Source organism: Dendropsophus ebraccatus, chromosome 2 (assembly GCF_027789765.1).
Source record: "Dendropsophus ebraccatus isolate aDenEbr1 chromosome 2, aDenEbr1.pat, whole genome shotgun sequence".
Lineage (NCBI taxonomy): Eukaryota > Metazoa > Chordata > Amphibia > Anura > Hylidae > Dendropsophus > Dendropsophus ebraccatus.
Genome location: NC_091455.1, coordinates 127,140,066 through 127,164,507, shown reverse-complemented (window position 1 = coordinate 127,164,507; position 24,442 = coordinate 127,140,066). Strand labels below are relative to the sequence as shown.

General features: G+C 44.6%; 1 protein-coding gene across 1 annotated transcript; it reads right to left on the bottom strand.

Moving 5' to 3' along the window:
* Nucleotides 1–3,346: 3,346 nt before the first annotated feature.
* LOC138784653 (telethonin-like) lies at nt 3,347–22,338 on the bottom strand. Its single transcript, XM_069960277.1, has 2 exons — nt 22,125–22,338; nt 3,347–4,074 (listed from the first exon to the last, which is right to left on the bottom strand). The coding sequence occupies exons 1-2, from the start codon at nt 22,256–22,258 to the stop codon at nt 3,693–3,695; spliced, it is 516 nt and encodes a 171-aa protein (XP_069816378.1). The 5' UTR covers nt 22,259–22,338; the 3' UTR covers nt 3,347–3,692.
* Between the last annotated feature and the right edge of the window lie 2,104 nt (nt 22,339–24,442).

Below are 24,442 nucleotides of genomic sequence, written 5' to 3'. Positions count from 1 at the left end.
CTTTTGTTGTGGGTTCTACATACACTTTCTTTTTTTATTTGCTGTGCTTCATGATGTCATAGCATGCATTATCAGGTGGGTGGGGGCAGGTGGAGTACCACATGGATTCAAATCTGTCCTTGTAGGTGGAGTTAAAGGGGTTTTCCTGGTTATTTTGACATTCCCTCTACTGATTTTGTCTTGTCATAAAATCTATATGTCTTATTGGTTTTTATTAGCAATTTTGTCTCTCTTTCTCAATTTATACAATATTCACGTGGTTTTGTGACGTCACCGGCCCGGATGTGTGGTAACTTCCCCGACCCAGCTGGCCTCTAGCTTATTATGTATTAGCAAGCTTTCAGAGCCTTACAAAATGCCCTCCCTTAATACGCGACGTCACACGACACCCCGTTCCAGGGCCGGCCTGCCAGTGGGGAGGAGGTCGCACCCATCTCCTGTGTAATCACTAAGACTCTCCACCCCCCTGCCTGTGCTATCACTCCGATCACCTCCCTGGGCCCTCCCCTTCCTGTGCCATCACTCCGATTGTTCCTTCTCCCAGAAATACACACCTCAGTCAGTTCCTGCCTATCATGTCCTCAGCATAGTATACTATTTTTTGATACTGGATACCGGACTACTCCTTTGCCGGTCAATCACCCCTGCAGGACTACCTCTTTGCCTGTCAATCATCCTTGCAGAGAGCTGTGACCAGGTACAAGCTGGACACTGCCCAGATGACTAGTCCCGGCCTCTCCCTTTCGTCATGCCAAAATAAAAGAATGTTTTTCTCCAAACTCCATATATCAAGACACAGCACATACAATAGGGAAGCTGTGTATTAGCTTTATATGGTGCAGCTGGGAGTTATATCAGCACGGTCATATTGATTGTTTCCCTTTAAGAAAAGGTATACACTATATCCAACTTAATGGATTTTGATTGACTGTATTGACATGAAAAAAACAAAGGGGAGAATTATTCATTTAAGCCCCTGGCATACGCCAGAGAAGCGGAGCTGCAAGGTGGGGAGGAGGCATGGTTTCCTCCCACTACTGATTTATCATGATGTACACCTCCAGAGCAGGTATAAATCAAGGCAAAAATCTACACCAGCTCCAGAGCAGGTATAAATCAATGCAAAAGTCTACACCAGCTCCACAGTAGGTGTAGACTTCTGTGTTTGCCATTCAGGGCTCAGGTCTGCAATATTTACTAAGAGATGAGCACCTCTTAGTAAACCCAGTGGGGTGCATGGGGACGGGGCTTTATTTAAAGAGGTAATCTGTAACCTGAACCCACGGATCAAACGGCGCCGGCACGGGGAAGCCGGTGCCGCGGTCCGTTTTCGGACCGAGGCCCGGTTCCCGTGCACGGCGCCTTTCTATGCACCAGAACTGGCCGGTGCTCGAGCACTGGAGGTCGGCCGGCCCGCCTCTAGTGGGAGGGAATTCCCTCCCCTGTATGACGCGGCTCCATTCATTCTAAGGGAGCCGCGTCATGGAGGGGAGGGAATTCCCTCCCACTGGGGGCGGGCCGGCCTACCTCCAGTGCTCGAGCATCGTCCAGTTCCGGTGCATAGAACGACGCCGTGCACGGGATCCGGGCCTCGGTCCGAAAAACTGACCACGGCACCGGCTTCCCTGTGCCGGCGCTGTTTGATCCGTGGGTTCAGGTTAAAGAGGATGTACCTGGTGGTACATCCTCTTTAAGACCAACGTAAGGGTAGGCTGGTCTTGATAAATTCCTCCCAAAGTGCTATGGATGCACTATTACAGATAAGAATCCACTATTATGTTCACACTGTTTAACACTCCTCTACGTCTGGAATTAATGAACATAAAGTAGGAGTAAGTAACATTTTGAAACAAATGGGTCTAAAGATAAAACACGGTTAAAACTACAACATTCTAGGGAGATGATGTTTTGCTGGGCAAGTTTTGCAGCTTGCAGTTAGAACTCTTAGGGATGATGTGGTCATCTTATTGTCCATACCTGTCTGGATGCCAATCTTAAAAGGAACCATACTTGTAAACATGAAATATATACACCAGCAACTCTGTCCAAGAAAGAAGGTCAGAAGGACTGATTTAAATCTGCTACAGCAATGAACCTGTTTTGTGTATTACAAAGTTTTCAGAGACTTATATACTGTCCGTCTAGTGGTGTTTTGGCTGGGATACTATAACTAAGCTCAGGATGCCAAGTACATAAATATTTCTCTGGCTGATTAGATTGCCTAGGAACTGTATATAAACACCATCCACAAGCATGAAACACAGATATCTAATATTCTCCTTACTTAAGTGCTGCTTCACTTTGCAAATACTTTAGTAACGTTACGTAACCTTCCTTTAACGTGAATGTAATTGATACCCTTACATTTTTAAGTCAACTTTTAACATAACTAGTTTCCTTCTTTTTGTTGCCACTAACCCTTTAACAACCACCGTAGTGGCTAGCAATCAAATATTACTTTGTTCTATAACACTTAAAGGGGTACTACAGCAGGGGGGCTATTTTGGGATCTTGCCGGGGAGGAGGTGGCTGAGAGAAAAGACGTCCACTCACCTCCCCGGATCCAGCCGGCGGGTCCTGTATCGCAACGCTCCGATTCCCGGCCGCTTTCTGGTGTCTGACGCAGGCTCGAGACGTGACGTCTTAGCCAGTCAGTGACAGAGGCGGGATCCGTTTCAAGTCCGCTCAGATCCCGCCTCTGTCACTGACTGGCTGAGCGGACTTGAGACGTCACATCTCGAGCCTGCATCAGACACCAGGAAGCGTCCGGGAACGGGGGACCTGAGCGCCCTTGATACGGGACCCCCCGCTGGATCCGGGGAGGTGAGTGGACGTCTTTTCTCTCAGCCACTTCCTCCCCGGCCATATCCCAAATAGCCCCCCTCCCCTCTTTAACTTGTCTACTGATTTACAGACTATAACGTTCAGATTTCAAGTGTACCTGTCATTATAACTTTTAAAATCTAAATCAACAGTAGATGTGATATAAAGCAAGTTTGCAATTTTACATTTTTTTTTCACTTATCATGCTGTAAAACAAAGCTGAACTTACCAGAAATCCAGGTCCAGTCTCCTGAAGGCAGATTTTTAGTCTTTTGCTGGTTGAAAAAAAAAGAGACCAAACACATAAAGTCCTGGCCAGTACAGAGAGTCCCAACTCAATGTGTCCATCAATCACATGACTGCCTTCTCTCTGTGAGCTCAGATGGCCTGGGATACACAGGACTTCCTATGTTTAGACTCTGAAGGAAACAGTCTAAACACAGGAGGTGCTGTATTTTCCATGATAACAAAAAAAATTTTTTAAATACAAACTTGCTTTATATCACATCTACTGTTTATTTAGATTTTGAAGTTATAACAACAGTGACACTTTAACAAGAATACATAACAATGTGATTATCATTCATAATAGCACAAAGAAATAGCAAGAAAAACGTATTCTCACTCTCATGTAATGTTTGAATGCTATAGTGCAGTGCTTCTCAATTCCAGTCCTCAGGCCTCACCAACAGGTCATGTTTTGAGGATTTCCTTAGTATTTGACAGGTGATATAATTATACTCAGTGCATCAGGTATTATCACAGGTGTTCTTTGTATGGGAAATCCCCAAACATGACCTGTTGGTGAGGCTCGAGGACTGGAATTGAGAAGCACTGCTATAGTGAGTTTACAAAACCCAAACTATGTATTAATGTGTGTTTGCATTATATAAGCTTGGAGGAGGGGATATTAAACTTGAAACCCTAATCTTCATTGGTTGCATCACTTTAGGTAAGGTGTTAATAAGAGCTGTAATATCTTGCTTGTCAGGGCAAAGTCCATTTGTATGAGTCATCTTCTGCTTGAAGTGGAGATCTTCTGGAGACATCTCATCTGGGGTGTGCAGGCGGCTTGGCACAAACAGGGGAACAGGGAGCAGGGTTTTGTAGGGCAATTTATAATCCTGCATATGGCTGCCAAGTATACCTGCCCTAAGGATCTGCAGAGGAGATCTCTGTACTAGAAAAACCATTTGCTGTTTCTGTTCATATCCTTCTCTATTTAGGGAATCACATTCAGATAAGGTTTTCCTGCAAAGAAAAAGATATTTCCTGTAATAATGTCATTATACGTCTATTTGTAAACTGTGTAATGCAACGTGAGATCAATAACAAATTGCCACCATTGTGCTATGTGATACATTCATAATATACTGTACATAATGCTTTAAACAAGCAATGGAGGAGAAGAGGGTAGAACAGTTTCTCACTTCAATTTCTCACTAAAAAAACAGCATCACATATCCACAGAAAGTATTTTGGTGTTATCTCTCCAATAGTCTGCTAAAATAAATATTATAGGATCCAGAACATCACAATGAAAACCAGTCCATAAATCGCTAGATCAGCACATCATTCAATTCCCATAGGTTAAGATAATGTTCCATACATGGCTTGGGAAACGGGAGGCTCAATGTGCTAAGTAATCCTTAAATAGGCATTAACCCCTCAATGCCTAGCATTAAATTAAATGAGTGTCCCTTGTTCAGTTCAGTCTATTACATCATTTACAGTGACCATATAATTTAGTCTTAATAGTCCAGCTTCCATTACATCTTCTCGGTGACGTTTTAAGAGAATGAGTGCTTAATTGACTCTTCAAATATATTACCCTTAAAGGGGTTATCCAGCGCTACAAAAACATGGCCACTTTTCCCCCTACTATTGTCTCCAGTTCAGGTGCAGTTTGCAATTAATCTCCATTTACTTCAAGGAAACTAATGGTCCTTTTACACGTAACAGTCGAATTCGAACGATAATCGTACGTGTAAACGCAGCGAACGATCAAACGACGAGCAAAAAATCGTTCATTTTGATCTTTCAACGTGTTCACAAATCATCGTTGATCGTTCGCAAAAAATTTGCAGATCGTTCAGTGTAAACAGTCTTTCAACGGTTTCCCCTATGTGTGAGATAGGCTTAAACGATCGCAAAACAATCGCATAGCGAATTTTCCGTACAATGTATCGTTCCATCTAAACGCTGATCGTTATAAAAAAAACATTGTTCATTGAAAATCGTTAATCGTGCGATCGGGCGAATTATCGCACCGTGTAAAAGTACCATAAGTTTCAAAACCCCACCCAAACTGGAGACAACAGTAGCCATGTATAGTAAAGGGTAAAGTAGCCATGTATTTGTAGCGCTAGATAACCCCCTTAAGCTGGCAATACACATTGCATGTAAGTCATCCAGTGATTTAGTGTGTATGGAGGGCAGTCTGACAGCTCTCTTTTGGCAGACATTGAGGAAAGGAATGATTAAGCCTGCCTGATTCTCTGTTCTACAGAAGATAAACCATTGTAAGCGGGATTTACTGTTAGCAAGCGCAAACTGCTAACTTACCGAGCCTATTACACAGCTCGATGATTGTAAAGCAAGGGATGCATGGAAATTGTTAGCAATGTATGTGCGTCTCTTGCTTTAAATGTGTAAAATAAAAAATTTTTCTTACCTCTCCACGCTACCCATGTCCTTAAAGCTTCTCACCTCAGCTGTCGATGGCACATTTAAAGCCGTCTCTTAAATGACAGGCTGCTCAGCCAATCACTGGCCTAGAGTGCTGCAGCCAGTGATTGGCTGAGTGGCCTGTCACTCCAGAAAAGGCTTTAAACGTGCCATCAGTGGCTGCGGGGAGAAGGTAGAAGGATACTGGTGAGCATGGAGAGGTAAGTGTAAAGTTTAATATTTTGTTTACACATTCCTCACTTGTCAACCGTACATTGCTATTTTTAAATGTGTTTTAAGGGTATAAACCCACACACCGTATATGCAGCGTATTTACTACTGCCATACGCAGCAAATACGCAGCAGATTAGATCTAAATAACTGAACACAGCATCAAATCTTCACCATGACATCTGCTGCGTATTTGCTGCGTATACGGTGTGTGGGTTTATACCCTAAAAGACAATGACCAGCCAGTGATCTTTTTTTCTTTTGGCAGATCATTGTCTTTATTACTCTGCTGAATCGGTTTGATTACCTAAGGTCCATAATGGTGCGTTTACACAGACAGATTTATCTGACAGATCTTTGAAGCCAAAACAAGGAGCAGACTATAAACAGGGATCAGGTCATAAAGGAAAGACTGGGATCTATCCCCTTTTTTAATCCATTCCTGGCTTTGGCTTCCAAAATCTGTCAGATAAATCTTTCTGTGTAAACGCACCCTAAGATTGATTTATAACTCTTACTCCATTACCGTCACCTAACAGTCCTAGTACGGGATTCCTGCACTAATAGTGCGGATCTCCAAGAGGGTCAAAGAAATTTTCGAATTTACTATGTATCTGGGGATAAGCACAAAACACCCCAGTACAATTGACCCCTTAGGGTACAAACACACACGGCATATACGCTGCGTATTTATTGCTGCGATACGCAGCAGATACGCAGCAGATTAGATCTAAATAACTGAACACAGTATCAAATCTGCTGCGTATCTGCTGCGTATCTGCTGTGTGTGTTTGTACCCATATGGAGAATAGGATAGCAGTTCATCTGACAACTAATTGCGGTACTGACAGTGGGTAGCTAGAGAGCCCTCACTAACTAAACAGCTACAGAGCGATTTTGTATACGCTCACTATTCCTAACTGCATACTGTCAGACCACAAAGTCAAGCAGAACCGCTATCAATCACAAGAACAAAGTTTAAGATGAGCCCAGCCATACTGACATGTTTCGCCAGCCCGCGCTGGCTTTTTCAAAGTACAGGCTAGTTTGGGTCAGCATCGCCTGGATTCTTATAGTGCCGACCCTAGGGTCAAATAGGGACCTTAGCCAATCACTGACACCCGGTTTTCCCGTTTTTTTAAGGTCATTCATCTGATAGGATGAGCGAATGTAAACATTGGGGGCTCGACCTGTTTCGATTGTAGCCTCGTTTCTGCTGTTTCTACTCAGGCGCTCATTGGAGTATAGATTTCGAATCTTCGCTGGCTAATTGTACGCATGCGTACTAGTTGTGTTGTATTCGTACGCATGTGAGGGGACTTAGAGCGTAGATCTTTATGTTCACCTAGTGCGCATGTCCAAGGACTTAGAGCGTATCTGGCTGCGTACACTCCTATGCGCATGTCTGGCGACTTGTTTTTGTCTAGCGACTTGTTTTTGAATGTAGGTATCCATATGCGCATGTCCTGACACTTAGTCATGTTTCCGTCATTTTCTCGTACGAGAAAATGACGGAAACATGACTAAGTGGCAGGACATGCGCATATGGATACCTACTAGTGATGTCACGATACCAGAATTTTGAGTTCGATACCGATACTAACTTTTTTATTTCGATACTCAATACCAGTTCGATACTTAGTAAAGTATAAAAAAACAAAACAAAATACAGTGGTAGAAATATAATACCCCTGCACTATTACAGTGATACCAATTTTTGGACTATTTTTATTTTATTGTGTTAAAAATAAAGTTAGTGATATCTGTCTAAGACAGCTCTGCTACATCAGCTATCACTAAGACAGCTCTGCTGCATCAGCTATCACTAAGACAGCTCTGCTGCATCAGCTATCACTAAGACAGCTCTGCTGCATCAGCTATCACTAAGACAGCTCTGCTGCATCAGCTATCACTAAGACAGCTCTGCTGCATCAGCTATCACTAAGACAGCTCTGCTGCATCAGCTATCACTAAGACAGCTCTGCTGCATCAGCTATCACTAAGACAGCTCTGCTGCATCAGCTATCACTAAGACAGCTCTGCTGCATCAGCTATCACTAAGACAGCTCTGCTGCATCTGATATCACTAAGACAGCTCTGCTACATCTGATATCACTAAGACAGCTCTGCTACATCAGCTATCACTAAGACAGCTCTGCTACATCAGCTATCACTAAGACAGCTCTGCTACATCAGCTATCACTAAGACAGCTCTGCTGCACCACCCATCACTAAGACAGCTCTCCTGCACCACCCATCACTAAGACAGCTCAGCTGCACCACCCATCACTAAGACAGCTCAGCTGCACCACCCATCACTGAGACAGCTCTGCTACATCAGCTATCACTAAGACAGCTCTCCTGCACCACCCACCACTAAGACAGCTCTGCTGCACCACCCATCACTAAGACAGCTCAGCTGCACCACCCATCACTGAGACAGCTCTGCTACATCAGCTATCACTAAGACAGCTCTCCTGCACCACCCACCACTAAGACAGCTCTGCTGCACCACCCATCACTAAGACAGCTCTGCTACATCAGCTATCACTAAGACAGCTCTGCTGCACCACCCATCACTAAGACAGCTCTGCTGCACCACCCATCACTAAGACAGCTCTGCTGCACCACCCATCACTAAGACAGCTCTGCTGCACCACCCATCACTAAGACAGCTCTGCTGCACCACCCATCACTAAGACAGCTCTGCTACATCAGCTATCACTAAGACAGCTCTCCTGCACCACCCTCCACTAAGACAGCTCTGCTGCACCAGTTACCAAGATTGCGGAGGAAGAGAAGAGGAGGTTACACAGGATCCCACACACTACAGCCGATCTTATCTGCTCCTCTCAGTCCCGGCCACCTCCCCCACCTGCCAGCCGGCTGGATCCTCACATGTGCTGCACTTCCCCCGGCCTCCTCTCCCGGATCTCACAGACCCCCGCTCTCCCTCTTCATCCTCCCCACTTCCAGCCTTCTCCGTCCTCCTCTCTCCGTGACCTCCCGCTCTCCCTCTCCAGCCGCTCTCCTCTGTGCAGCTCCGGCTCCTCTCCCGGACATCCCGCTCTCCCTCTCCTCCGTCCTCTCTCCCGGACCTCCCGCTCTCCCTCCAGCCTTCTCCTCCGTCCTCCTCTCCCGCTCTCCCTCTCCAGCCGCTCTCCTCCGTGCAGCTCCGGCTCCTCTGCATAAATCATCTCTCTGATAACAGAGTCTGGCGGAGCCGGACTCTGTTATCAGAGAGACACCAGCAGCGGGGGTCTGTTACACACAGTAGCCGACCCCCGCTGTATATGGAGCGGGCTCAGGAGGGGTCAGATGCCGCTGTCAGTGTGACAGTGGCATCTATATACTTAAATAGCCGGCACTAGCAATAGCTAAGTGCCGGCTATTTGAAATTGGCGCCAATGGGAGCGGAGGGAGGGAGAGCAGAGGAGGAGACTGCAGGGGGCAGGGGGAGGCACATAGAGAACACGGCCGGCGCTCAGCTAGCCGCCCACCGTGTTCTCAGCTTAACTTAAAGTTTCGATACCAGGAAATCCTGGTATCGAACCGTTTTTTGCCCGAAATATCGATAGTAGTATCGATATTTCGGTGCATCGTGCATCCCTAATACCTACATTCAAAAACAAAGTCCCAAGACATGCGCATAAGAACGCACGCAGTGAGACACGCCCAAAGTTCCGGGACATGAGCATCGAACAAACGTAAAGGTTTATGTTCTAAGTCCCTCCGCATGCGCTTGATACCTATATTCAAAAATATAAACTAAGTCCCTAGACATGCGCATAGGAGTGTACGCAGCCAGATACGCTCTAAGTCCTCGGACATGCGTACGAAAACAACACAACTAGTACGCATGTGTACGATTAGCCCGCGAAGATTCGAAATCTATACGCCAATGCAGGCTCGGACTGGCCTACAGGGGAACAGGGGAATCCCTCGGTGGGCCCTACCCCTGGGTGGGCCCCTGGCATTAGGTGGGCCTCCCTGTCTGACTCTTTCTACCAGAGAATAAAAACAATTTCTATGCTATAGAAGCACAGACAAATATATGTAAGGTACCATGTGTCTTCTTGACCTAACAGCATCTAACAGTGTCAGCAGTTTGGAACATGAATTACAGCTGACAGAAGTCTCGTAACAAATGATAGTCAGGCAGTGGAGTGTGGGAAGATAATAAAAACTATACTCACCAGTCCCCGTGCCCCTGGACCGCGCTCTCTCCCACAGCTGCTGGAAGTTTTTCAGTCATTTTCGAACAGATTCTGTGTATGTCACGGCCCAAGCTCATGTCACATACTCGCCTGATGGATTGCCTGCTCAGCCAGTCAATAACTGCAGCGGTGTCCATCCACAGTCAGTGATTGGCTGAGCGGGCACATTAAGGAAGAGCTTCAGGGGCACAGGGATGGGTAAGTATACTTTCTTTATTATGTTCCTGCACCCCCCGCCTACCTGAGATTTGTTAGTTTCATGGGACTGCCCCTTTCAAGAAACTTAAGTGGCAGGTTATGCTGTTCGCATAGAGTGACTGACTGAAGAGTTACTAGTAGTGAGCTAGCATCGCTGGTCACATACACAGCTCTGTGCAAGGTCACTATAGTAATGTGAAAGGTTTGGTGCTTATTATATCTGGTGTAAGGTATGGTGGGCCCCAAGAATCAAATTCCCAGGTGGGCCCAAGGTGGTGCTCCCCCTAAAATCCATAGTATAGGTGATGTCAAGCTAAGAAAAAAATCTTTCAAATCAACTGGTGTCACAAAGTTATATAGATTTTTAATTTATTTCTACTAAAACCCCTCAATCCTTCCAGTACTTATCAGCTGCTGTATATCCTGCAGGAAGTGATGTATTCTTTCCAGTCTGACACATTGCTCTCTGCTTCCACCTTTGCCCATGCCAGGAACTTACTTTGGACAGTTACTTACTTTAGCAGCAGATATTAATCTGTCAGACTGGAAAGAATAACCACTTCCTGCTGAACATACAGCAGCTAATAAGTACTGGAAGACTGGAGATTTTTTTGATAGAAGTAAAGTACAAATTTCTGGCACCAGTTTATTTGAAATAATTTTTTTGCTAGAGTACCCCTTTAATACTGTGGACTATTTTACTTTTAAACAACTTGGCAGCCCCTTTTGTACAGTCAGTGCAGTTTCTCCATTGATCAACTAATCGGGTGATCACCGATTTCCTATGACAGCCTGGGAAATGTAGTAATACTCTTTGGCTGCCCTTTCCACATACAACAAAATCAGATTGTCAGCTGTCTCATTCATGTTAACAAATCCGCCGTATATAACCGTATACCAGTGGTTTTCTAAACTGTGTATAGAAATGTCTGTGAAGCACAAGTGTCCCTCCAAAAAGTTGTGAGGTATGGAGGAAGGGCTGACTGCAAAGCATTATGGGGAAGCTTGATGTCATGTGTTTTCAGTCATCATCATCAGCATCAGCATAAGATTTTACAGCAATGGAGCAGCTTTATCAACCTGCCAGAGACAAAACACAATCTGATTCGCCTAGAGCAACCAATCATAGATCACCTTTCATATATTAACAAGCTCTTATAAAATTAAAGCTGTGCTTTGATTGGTTGCTATGGGCAGATTAGACTGTCTAGGTTGTGCATGGCAACCAATCACAGTTCAGCTTTTATTTTACCAGAGTAATTTGAGAAATGAAAGCTGAGCTGTGATTGGTTGCTATGGTCCATATGAAAACATATTATTTAGTGTTCTTAGTGTGGCCTAACCATAAGCTGTTTGCTTGGTCACAAGTGTGTTTAGTGACCTCTGCAGTAAAGTACATCACCAGTCTTTAATGGGTTAATGCTTCAGATGTGTTTACCTGCAGTAACCATAGCAACCATGCACTATGATGACAAGTGCTTATGTCATAAAGAAGGTTCCATAAAGCAATGCACCGCACCCTGATCAGTGCCATCTTGGATGCGCCAGAGGACCTTGAGCTTGATGAATTTACTGCCCCTACCCTTGATGGAATTTGGAGGTTCTAGCAGGGGACCTGGATCTGTGAAGGAGAAGAGATACATCCGCCTAGCCATCAATAAGGTGACAGCCTCATCTCATCTCTCTCACATCCAGTTTATTATACTTATAGTATGGTATTACCCTCTAAGCCCAGGGGAGGGGCAGCTCTCCAGCCATGGCTCCCTCAAGGTTTCCCCCACAGGGGGTTTTTCCTCGCCTGAGTGCTGGAGGGTGACTCTTCGTGAGTCGGGGGTCTGCCATTTTCAGTGTCATGTAATTTTAAATAAAATTGGGACCCTTTGACACTTGATTACAATGTGTTGTGTCTTTATTTTGCGTTCTTTGGTTTAACTTGGGGGAGTTGGGGGTCCATCACATATTGCAGAGCCATAAAGCTGGACGTCTGCCTGCTACACAGATCTATCACCTGCACAATGAGCACAAGTAGCATGGAGCAGTGGACGGTGGAACTCCTGCTTGTATGTACATATCCCTGGATTAAAGGAAGACTCACATCTTGAAGAAAAAACATGCATCACAAGGTTTATACCCTCATCTACAAGGCTTGGCAAAAGGTTTTATCAAGTGACAGGGTCACACCAATCATAGCAACACGGACACCACCATAAATATACATCATATATACATAAACCCCCCAGTTCTTCGACATAAAACCTGGAATCACATGATAAAGAATCACATGATTTGTACCGAAAAAGGGATAAAATGAGAACTAAACTTTACACTAAAATGAGAACATGGCAGAAAAAGTGCCAGAAAAAAACACCAAAAAGCAGTAAGATGTGCAACAGTCTTAATCTTGGTTCACATTTGTAGTGAATTCAGTAGAATTAAATTGGTACTTTTTTATCTTTCAAATCAATTGGTGTATACAGATTTGTATTTAACTTTTATTTAAAAAAAACTCTGACTGTTCTCTGCTGCCACCTCTGTTCATGACACAAACTGTCCAGAGTAGAAGAGGTTTTCTATGGGAATTTGCTACTGCTCTGGAGAGTTCCTGTCATGGACAGAGGTGGCAGCAGAGACTGTGCACTGTGTCAGCCTGGAAAGAACACAGCACTTCCTGCAGAACATACAGCAGCTGATAAGTACTAGAAGACTTTTAAATATAAGTAATTTACAAATCTATATAACTTTCAGACACCAGTTGGTTTGAGAAGAAAAAAGTTTTTGCCAGAGTACCTCTTTAAATTAAATAAAAAAGTCAATTAGCTTGACAGTGGAAACTTAAACTAGAAAGGGTAAAAATGCACCATATTAAGGTCTCGTTCACACCACGTTTTTATTCTTTTTGCTCCATGACCTCCATACCTTCCCATATAGTTATGATGGAGGCCACTTTATACCATCTGTTCTACATAGACTCCCAAAATTCATACTGAAATACCTCACATTCTTGCTTTTTTTTAAATCACCCCCCTTTTCCTATTTTATGAATACAAATAAATAAATAAATAAACATATTTGGTATCGCCGCTTGCATATTCTCCCAAACTATTAAATGATCACATTCCTGATCATGCACAGTAAACAGCGTAAGTGCAAAAAAATAGAATTGCATTCTGGAACCTGTAGTACTGTGTACAACTGATAAACCAGGAAGTGCAGAAACACAAAACAGAACAAAACCCCCCAAAACAAATGGATTTTTGGTAGTTTCAAAAATGGAATAGATAGGTAAGTAATGCTATATGCTTCTGCAGAAGTTTCATTTTTTTTAACCTCTACATGGAGTTCCCCTTTAATGGGACTTCTCCTTTCAAGATACTTATGTGGCACATTATACTGTTTGCATAGAGTGACTGACAAGTTACCAGCAGTGAGCCAGCATTGCTGGTCACATACACAGCGCTGTGCAAAGGTTTAGTTATATCTGGTATATGTAGGGTGGGCCCCTAGAATTAAATTCCCTGGTGGGCCCAAGGTACCCCAGTCCGACACTGCGCCAATGAGCGCCTGAGTAGAAACATCAGAAACGAGGCTACAATCGAAACAGGTCGAGCCCCCAATGTTTTCATTGGCTCATCCTATCAGATGAATGACCTTAAAAAAACGGGAAAAACGGGTGTCAGTGATTGGCTAAGGTCCGTATTTGACCCTAGGGTCGGGACTATAAGAATTTAGGCGATGCTGACCCAAACTAGCGTGTACTTTGAAAAAGCCAGCGCGGGCTGGCGAAACATGTCAGTATGGCTGGGCTCATTTTAAACTTTGTTCTTGTGATTGATAGCGGTTCTGCTTGACTTTGTGGTCTGACAGTATGCAGTTAGGAATAGTGAGCGTATACAATATCGCTCTGTAGCTGTTTAGTTAGTGAGGGCTCTCTAGCTACCCACTGTCAGTACCGCAATTAGTTGTCAGATGAACTGCTATCCTATTCTCCACAGAAGGTCAATTGTACTGGGGTGTTTTGTGCTTATCCCCAGATACATAGTAAATTCGAAAATTTCTTTGACCCTCTTGGAGATCCGCACTATTAGTGCAGGAATCCCGTACTAGGACTGTTAGGTGACGGTAGCCTTCAATGTGCACCCAGCACGGCACCGCAATCAGCAAATCCTTGACGGAATCAGACTATCACAAGACAAATTTTAAATTCACTTATTGTATATAACCACAGTGAATTTTAATTGTGATACATTAAAAGTAAAATTTTAGACCAGTGGGAAAATGGTATAAAATTCTAGCTCACTAGAAACTGTCTACACTCTTGCACTGTGCACAGGTATGTTTATGATGGTATATGTGAGAGCAGAGCCGGACTGGGGCTGAAAAGCAGCCCGGGCACAAAACCCCCACCAGCCCCCATATATATCGTTGCCCCCCCCCACACACACACACCCATTTTGCCAACTATTTCCAACAGAAGAATTTTTAGCTCTACTTAGTCACATTACTTTCTTACATGTGTGAAGCCCAGAATTATCACAGAAGAAAAATAAGTGTACACTACCAATATAATTAATAATACCGCCATACACTGACCATATAGTCACCAGATACAAGGTGTACACAGATGCAGCAGACTATTACACCCTCAAGACTACAGAATAGAATACAGCAGTGATATTACATACCAGGTGTACACAGATGCAGCAGAGTATTACACCCTCAAGACTACAGAATAGAATATAGCAGTGATATCAGCTACCAGGTGTACACAGATGTTGCAGAGTATTACACCCTGCAGACTATAGAAGAGTATACAGCAGTTATCAAACGCAGTCACAGGTAGAATACAGAACAGTTACAGAGGCTCTGTCCGCTCTCCTGTCATTGTGCTGCTCCCCTATCAGACTCCCAAATATATATATATATATATATATATATATATATATATATATATATATATCCCCACTGTGCCCATATATAGTGTGTGTAAATATATATATATATATATATATATATCCCCACTGTGCCCCCATATAGTATATATATATCCCCACTGTGCCCCCATATAGTATATATATCCCCACTGTGCCCCCATATAGTGTATATATATCCCCACTGTGCCCCCATATAGTGTATATATATCTCCACTGTGCCCCCATATAGTGTATATATATCCCCACTGTGCCCCCATATAGTATATATATATATCCCCACTGTGCCCCCATATAGTATATATATATATATATATATCCCCACTGTGCCCCCATATAGTGTATATATATATCCCCACTGTGCCCCCATATAGTGTATATATATATCCCCACTGTGCCCCCATATAGTATATATATCCCCACTGTGCCCCCATATAGTGTATATATATCCCCACTGTGCCCCCATATAGTATATATATCCCCACTGTGCCCCCATATAGTATATATATATATCCTCACTGTGCCCCCATATAGTATATATATATATATCCCCACTGTGCCCCCATATGGTATGTATATATATATCCCCACTGTGCCCCCATATAGTATATATATATATCCACACTGTGCCCCCATATAGTATATATATATATATCCCCACTGTGCCCCCATATAGTATATATATATCCCCACTGTGCCCCCATATAGTGTATATATATATCCCCACTGTGCCCCCATATAGTATATATATATCCCCACTGTGCCCCCATATAGTGTATATATATCCCCACTGTGCCCCCATATAGTATATATATCCCCACTGTGCCCCCATATAGTATATATATATATCCCCACTGTGCCCCCATATAGTGTATATATATCCCCACTGTGCCCCCATATAGTATATATATATCCCCACTGTGCCCCCATATAGTGTATATATATCCCCACTGTGCCCCCATATAGTATATATATATATATCCCCACTGTGCCCCCATATAGTGTATATATATCCCCACTGTGCCCCCATATAGTATATATATATCCCCACTGTGCCCCCATATAGTGTATATATATCCCCACTGTGCCCCCATGTTCTATGCCCCCTCTTGCCCCCTACAATGTATAAAGTACTTCTGTGTGCCCCCTTAGTTTTATATGCCCCATATGGTTTTTAAATATCCCCTCTTTGCCCATATATAGCTTTTTCCATGCCCCCTCTTTGCCCCAAATACTTTTCTATGTCCTCTGTGTCCCCTTGTTATGCTATGCCTCCTCTGTGCCCCGTATTTTGCCACCACCCACAGTGCCCCACCAGCAGTGACCCATCCATAGTGCCATACCTGCGAAAAAAAAAAAAACATCATCTTACCTGTCACCCGTTCCTGCCGCTCCTCCCCCGGCAGCGCGCGTCTTCTCGCTCATCTTCCGGCGCAGGCAGCATAGTACAGGAGACTCTGCCTGGGCCGGACGTCGCAGCCCCTATCAGACGTCAGCGTGTGCGTGTGTCTTTAAGACGCACACGCTGACGTCACACGCTGACGTCTGATAGAGGCTGCGACGTCCGGCCCAGGCAGAGTCTCCTGTACTATGCTGTCTGCGCCGGAAGATGAGCGAGAAGACGCGCGCTGCCGGGGGAGGAGCGGCAGGAACGGGTGACAGGTGAGATGTTGTTGTTTGTTTTTTTTCCCCCTCCCGGCCCACCACGCAGTCTTCAGCCCGGCAGCGGCCCTCTGCTACTGATTAAGCAGCACAGCGGCAGAGGGCCGCGGCGGGGCTGTTTATTTATAATGTCTTTTTTTTTTTTTTCTTTGCAGTCTGGGCGGCCCCCGGACTGGTAATCCGGCCAGCCCAGCGGGCATTTGCCCGGTTTGCCAGATTACCAGTCCGGGCCTGTGTGAGAGATACTGTAGCTGTCAGTTGAATTAGGCTGGGTTCACACTGTGTTTTTGCGTATGTTTTTTTTAATCCATTTTATGAAAAAAATAATAATTTTGAAAAATGTATGAAAAAATATGCATTTGTGTGCTCCCGTTTTGATCCGTTTTTTTTTTTTCATTTACTTCCATTATAAAAACGGATGCACACAAATGCATCTTTTTTTTTATCGACCACATTTTTGTGTACGCTAAAGAAAAAGGGTGCATTGGTATAGCCTGCAGGAAATGGTGTTTTCTTTCCAGACTGATGCATTTCTGTCTGCTGTCTGTGAAAAAACTCTCCAGACCAGAGCTCTGGACAGTTCCTGTTACAGACAGAGGTGGCAACAGGGAGAACCATGTCAGACTGAAAAGAATACACCACTTCCTGCAGGACATACAGCAGCTGATAAGTACTGGAAGACTTGAGATTCTTTAATAGAAGTCTAGAGATCTTGAGATCTAGAAGAATGTTTAGACCAAATGATTAAAAAAAGTCTGAAAAAAGTAGCAAACTTTTAGTTTGCTACTGGACAAGGTATAAATGCTTCTTTCAAAGAAACAGGAAATGGGGCAAAAACATATAGACATATTATTAATGGTAATGTCTAAATCCCATACCGTGAAGGGAGCTCGATGGGTGCGCACACACTGCTCTCCAGGCAAACCCCGCCCTGGATGGATTTAATTGGCTGCTCCACTCCTGGCTTCCTAGCAGCCAAAATCGGACCCCCGAACCCTAATCCGAATGTTTAGTTTTAGGGTTTGGGGTCGTATTAGGGTTATGTCCCACTGATTTCTCATGTTCTAACCCTCCCCACAGCCCCAACCTTAACCCTAACCTTCCTGATTAGCACCAACCCTGAAGGTTAGGGTTGTTGTGTGGGCAGGGGATAGTTAAAGGGGTTGGCCACTTTAGAGTAAAATAGGTCAGTACAAAGTATTAATAACTGTACTCACTGTATATACTGACAGCAGCTCCCTATGTACCTCATAGAGCTAATATCAGACTCCCCTCCTCCAGGCTGGGCTCCCTGCTCTGTTTTGTTTCAGTCCATAAAATGGTTGACATGGAGGAGCATGTGACCATGCCATGTCCCCTGTGTCCTCCATAGACATATACAGGCTCAGTGGTGGACACTGGGGGGGCAGGGCATGGTCACATGCTCCTCCATGTAAGCAATCTTATGCAGGGGCGTAGCTAATGTCTCCTGGGCCCTGGTGCGAGAGGTCAACTTGCCCCCCCCCCCCTTTCACGACCAAGTGATGCTACTGGTAGTTGTGTGTATATATATATATATATATATATATTACCGCCATACTGTTTCTGACCAAATCCTGTATACTGAGACCAATATTGCCAATAATACGAGTATACAAGGGGGGAAAATATTACCGCCACACCACTATCATCACCACCATATTGTTACTGATCAAACCAGTATACTAAGACCAATAGAAAAACAGTACCAGATAACAAGCAACAAATATTACCACCACATACTAACACCACTACGTAATGACTAATACCACCACATACTGACTAACACCACCACATAATGACTAATACCAGCACATACTGACTAACCCCACCGCTGCTACTAACTAATAACACCACATACTAACACTACCGCTGATACTGACTAACCCCACCGCTGCTACTGCATAAGATCCACTGTACAAAGATCACTTTCACCTCATCCAGTCATATAGAGGTGAACGCAGCTCCACACAGGTTGTATACACCATATACATTACAGTGCAGTTATATCAGGGGACAGGGGACGTCTTCTCAGAGTTCTTCCCTTTTCATTTTCTTCTTCTCCATCCGTCCTGGGCCATTATGAGAACTTCTCCGAGGCACGAATCCACAGAATCGTCCAGAAAGACATATTAGGCTTCTCACTCTGGCACCATCCTCATCTCTCTACAAACTGCACATCTGTACTGGCCCCTTTACACCCTCATTTAGTGGGTAGCCCTGACACTATGTGACCCCCCTTATAGTATATAGATGGCCCCCACTGCATGTTGCCCCCCCTTATAGATGGTCCCCTCTCCCCTCACCCCTTATAGATGGCCCTCTCTCCCTCACCCCTTATAGATGGCCCCCTCTCCCCACCCCTTATAGATTGCCCCCTCTTCCCCCTTAAAGATGGCCCCCACTGCATGTTGCCCACCCCTTATAGATGCCCCCCTCTCTCCCCTTCCCTTATAGATGGCCCCCTATCTCCCCCCATTATAGATGGCCCCCTCTACTCCCCCCCTTATAGATGCCCCCCTCTCCCCTCCTTATAGATGCTCCCCTCTCTCCCCCCATTATAGATGGCCCCCTCTTCTCCCCCCCTTATAGATGGCCCCCTCTCTCCCCCCATTATAGATGGCCCCCTCTTCCCCATCCCTTATAGATGGCCCCCTCTTCTACCCCCTGTCCCTTATAGATGGCCCCCTTTCTCCCCCCATTATAGATGGCCCTCCTCTTCCCCCATCCGTTATAGATTGCCCCCTCTCTCCCCCATCCCTTATAGATGGCCCCCTCTTCCCCATCCCTTATAGATTGCCCCCTCTCTCCCCCATCCGTTATAGATGTCCCCCTCTTCCCCCATCTCTTATAGATGGCCCCCTCTTCCCCCATCCCTTATAGATTGCCCCCTCTCTCCCCCATCCCTTATAGATGCCCCCCTCTCCCCCGCCTCCTTATAGATGCCCCCCTCTCCCCCCTTATAGATGGCCCCCTCTTCTCCCCCCCTTATAGATGCCCCCCTCTCCCCCATTATAGATGGCCTCCTCTTCTCCTCCCCTTTATAGATGCCCCTCTCTCCCCATTATAGATTGCCCCCCTCTCCCCCCTCTCCTTATAGATGCCCCCTCTCCCCCCCTTATAGATGCCCCCCTCTCTCCCCCTTATAGATGGCCCCCTCTCTCCCCCCATTATCGATGGCCCCCTCTTCCCCATCCTTTATAGATGGCCCCCTCTTCTACCCCCCCGTCCCTTATAGATGGCCCCCTTTCTCCCCCCATTATAGATGGCCCTCCTCTTCCCCATCTGTTATAGATTGCCCCCTCTCTCCCCATCCCTTATAGATTGCCCCCTCTCTCCCCCATCCCTTATAGATGGCCCCCTCTTCCCCTATCCCTTATAGATGTCCCCCTCTCTCCCCCATCCCTTATAGATGCCCCCCTCTCTCCCCCATCCCTTATAGATGTCCCCCCCTATCCCGCCCTTATAGATGCCCCCTCTCCCCCATGCCTTATAGATGGCCCCCTCTTCTACCCCCCGTCCCTTATAGATGGCCACTTTCTCCCCCCATTATAGATGGCTCCCCTCTTCCCCCATCCCTTATATATTGCCCCCTCTCTCCCCCATCCCTTATAGATGCCCCCCTCTTCTCCCCCCCCCTTATAGATGCCCCCCTCTCCCATCCCTTATAGATTCCCCCCTCTTTCCTCTATGCTAAGCAGAATAAAAAAAAAAACAAAAAAAAAAAAAACTCACCTAACAACTCGCTCCCCCGGCGATCCTCTCCTTCTTCAGGCTCTTTCTGGTCCCCGGCTGATGCACAGCTGCCGGGGGTGTCCTGTCCTATCCCCGGCAGCGCCGCACATCAGTGAACTCCCTGTACGCCAGGGCTGGGACTTCCGGCACAGGAAGCGTCTCTGATGTGCACTTCCTGTGCCAGAAGTCAGGGCCCCAGGCGGCACAGGGAGTTCACTGATGCGCAGCGCTGCCGGGGATGGGATGGCACACCCCCGGCAGCTGTGCATCAGCCGGGGGCCCGGACGAGCCTGCTCTTGTGACCGCAAGCAAAACTCTTGGTGGGCCAGGGCGCAGCGGCGACCGCTGCGACCCTGGTAGCTATGCCACTGATCTTATGGACCAAAACATCACAGAGCAGGGCAGCACAGCCTGGAGGAGGGGAGTCTGATATTAGCTCTATGAGGTACACAGGGAGCTGCTGTTTGTTAGTGCTGTGAGTACACTTACTAATACTGTACACTGAGCAATTTTACTATAAAGTGACCAACCCCTTTAAGTAGTTTGGTAGTAACCCTAATCAGACCCCCAACCCTAACCCTAAAACTAAACATTCGGATTAGGGTCGGGGGTCTGGCAGGGTCTGATTTTGGCTGCTAGGAAGCCAGGAGTGGAGCAGCAAATGAAATCCGGCGGGGACAGGGCTTGCCTGAATAGCTGTGTGCGCGCACCCATCGAGGTCCCTTTACGGTATGGGATTTAGTCACTAATTATTGATGCCACAATTTTTTTTATTGGGAGGCTGATTAAGAAAATTTTATAGTTAAAGGGGGATTCCAATCTTAGGTAGATTTCCTAAGGTCCCATCTCTGGCTTTCATCTGTGGCGAGAACAGGGGTCCATGTGCATATGCTACAAATGGCTAAAATAACAATTTATGTTCACAAGCAACAAGTACATCAAATGTTTAAATAGGATGCAAAACAAGTAGTCAAGGTATATTACACAGTGGTATATTTCATGTTTGTGCATAGGTACCTAAAAGTGAACCTGTGCTTAAACCGTAAGCCACTGCCATTGCTTTTTTAAAGTAAAACAGGATCAGACAGGAAAGACAACAAAAACACGTCTGGCTGAAAACAATCGTGCTCCATCTATATTAGGTTGTCAGTTATTCCTGCTGAAATTGGTTTTCAGCTTTGCTCAGATTTTTTTTTTTTTTAAAGGTCACTTATGGCATATCCACAGAACAGAATATGTGTGTGTTCCTATAGTCCATTTTTAGAGTAATACTGATGTATGTTATTTAAAAACAGCTTTATATACTAATTATGTAATAATTCCTAATGACTTAATATATCAGTTGTCTTATTCCTTAATATATCAGTTGTCTTAAGGTGCCTTTACATAGAGAGATTTATATGACAGATTATTGAAGCCAAAGCCAGGAATGGATTTGAGAAGAGGAGAAATCTTTTCTTTATGACCTGTTCTCTGTTTATATTCTGTTCCTGGCTTTGGCTTTAAAATCTTTCTGATAAATCTCTCTGTGTAAAGGCACTCTTAGGCTAAAGTAAAGCTTATATTAAATGCTGCAATAATTCTGAAAAAAAAACTGTTCAAAATATTCCATTGCTACCTAATAGTTTGTCCATCCATTTCTCACCTTTCCTCTGGTCTGTTTTCCACTGTTAAGTCATCCCACTGCCAAATGCAGGATTCCTTCTTGTCCAGATCTTCCTCTTGCATTTTACAGCTGAGTACAGTAAAATTAACAGATGACTTGGCTTCCATTTCCATACTCAGTATTGGGAAATCTATGGGTACATGGTATATCTGAATGAAGACATTCACAATGCACTGGATCAGTTACGTGTTGGCTTACAGTTCCCCGCTGCCGTTTCAATTACAGCTGTTTAAATAACATGGCCTATCTATTTTTGCTCACAAGGATCACATTTTATGCATGATCATGATGACTGAAATGTCTGGCCAAATGAGGTGTGACGGTATTTTTTTTCTAAATGACGAACAAGACACGGTCACCTTTTAAATATTCTGGAGGTAACATTGAGTCACATTTGAGAAACATAAAAAGCTATATTAGTAGTTGTTTTCTGTATTGTAATATTAGCAACTAATGCCAAAGCTAATTAATGATTTGTGTAATGAACTTGATACAACGGGTTGAACGTTAAAGTGCAAGTCCAGTGTTACCCTGGTTAAATGCATAAACTAGTAACCCATCACATTTTGTTGACCTACATGTCCAAAGATGGGTAGTTACATTGCCTATGTAAAGGAATCTACCAAATTTATTATGGAGATATAACAACTACAAATTCTATATCATAATAGTTTTGTGACGGCAGATGTAACAACTGTAGTGTAACATTCTTAGCAATTTCTTATCACCACACATTGAGCATTAATATTGAAAATAACTAGAGATTAAAGGTGATGAAACAGCACTGATGTTCAGGTTCTTACGGACTCGAACCATTGGTATTTGACTCCCGCAGTCTTCCTGTTCCCTGGGGAAGGTGGAGACAGCCCGAGTCCCGCCTGGAAAACAGGAATACAACTTATGGCCCAGGCTGTATCCCTGTTTTCCAGGCGGGGCTAGGGCTGTCTCTACCTTCCCCATGGAACGGGAAGACTGCGGGAGTCAAATACAGATGGTTCGAGTTCGTACGAACCTGAACATCAGCGCTGTTCGATCACCTCTACTAGAGATGACCGATTCGTTTTGCTTAATATGAAGCAAAACTGATCTGCACTCATATCCCTCAGGCTGCTCACTCCTGCATTGTACAAAGCAAAATGAATCTGCTTCGCTCATCTCTAAAAATAAGGACTCTCTAAAAGATGCTTCATTTGCCACCAATTGCATATATCTTTTATTGGGCAATTTGAGTCCATTTTTTTTCTATTTTTTTCAACATTCCTTTATCTAGAACATTTGTTCTTATCATCATTACATTACAATATTTGCTCTTCCTATTATAGGGCAGTCTCAAATTGATTTTATTAAAGTGGTTGGCCAATTTCTAATATTCTTATGTGTATTTTAATAGTAATGTTAAAATGGGTTAAAAAGGGTAGCTTCACATGTACCGTATCACAGCGGGTTGTCTGCTGCGGATCCGTAGCAGATTTGACTAAATGAATGAACACAGCATCAAGTGAATTCACAGCCTTTCAGGCCATCCCAGACTGATGAGTCCTCTCTTTGGCGACCCATCATTCCCACCTGTCCGGTCTCGCAGCCACTTTGAAATGCAATTTTCCAGCTCAATTTACAGGTGCCCACCTCCGACATCACCCCCAATCCAAAAATCACTTTCCTTTTCCTACTTCCTGGTAATCTACCGCTTGTGCGAAAAGGCTTGCTACGCCATTTTCTGGTGGCGGCAAGATGTCATTTTAAGGCACTGGAAGGCAGTGGTGCCTCCTTCAGTTAGAGAATGGGTCACAGAAGTCGATCTTCTGTATCATATGGAATCTTTGATGGCGATTGACCAGGGTAGGGTTTGCAAATTGGAAAATACATAGACATAGGTGGCATGGGCTACCTAAAGGACTGGTTATGTGTTTCCACAATGTTGTCCTAGAGAATGCCTCTGCTTTAGATGACCCCTTGGTGCAGATATCGGTCTACAGCGCTTACCGTCTTCTTCATTGGCCCCTTTCCTTTCCCATTTCCCCCCTCTCCCCCTTTTTATTTTTTGTCTCCTATTCCTCTTCTTTTCATCTTTTTTTTTTTTAATCGTTTTATTCAAAAGTGATATGCATTGCTTAAGAAAATAGTGGAAAAGTTCTTCGTCAAAATCCCAAACAATAAATCATCAGTGTGGAGCAGGATTCTGGCTAGGTGAGAGCAATGCCTGGTAGAGCCATAAGAGAAACAGATCTTGGCTCTGTTTCATGTACATAGTCTCATGTATCTATTGATGGAGTAGTTAGTAAGAGTGGATTGGCACC

Excerpts from the sequence above, each read along its gene's own strand:
- LOC138784653 (XM_069960277.1), bottom strand. The coding sequence starts at position 22,258 with ATGGAAATGGAAGCCAAGTCATCTGTTAATTTTACTGTACTCAGCTGT. Across the intron at positions 4,075-22,124 it reads GAAAACAGACCAGAGGAAAG|GAAAACCTTATCTGAATGTG; the intron begins GTGAGAAATGGA and ends TTTTCTTTGCAG.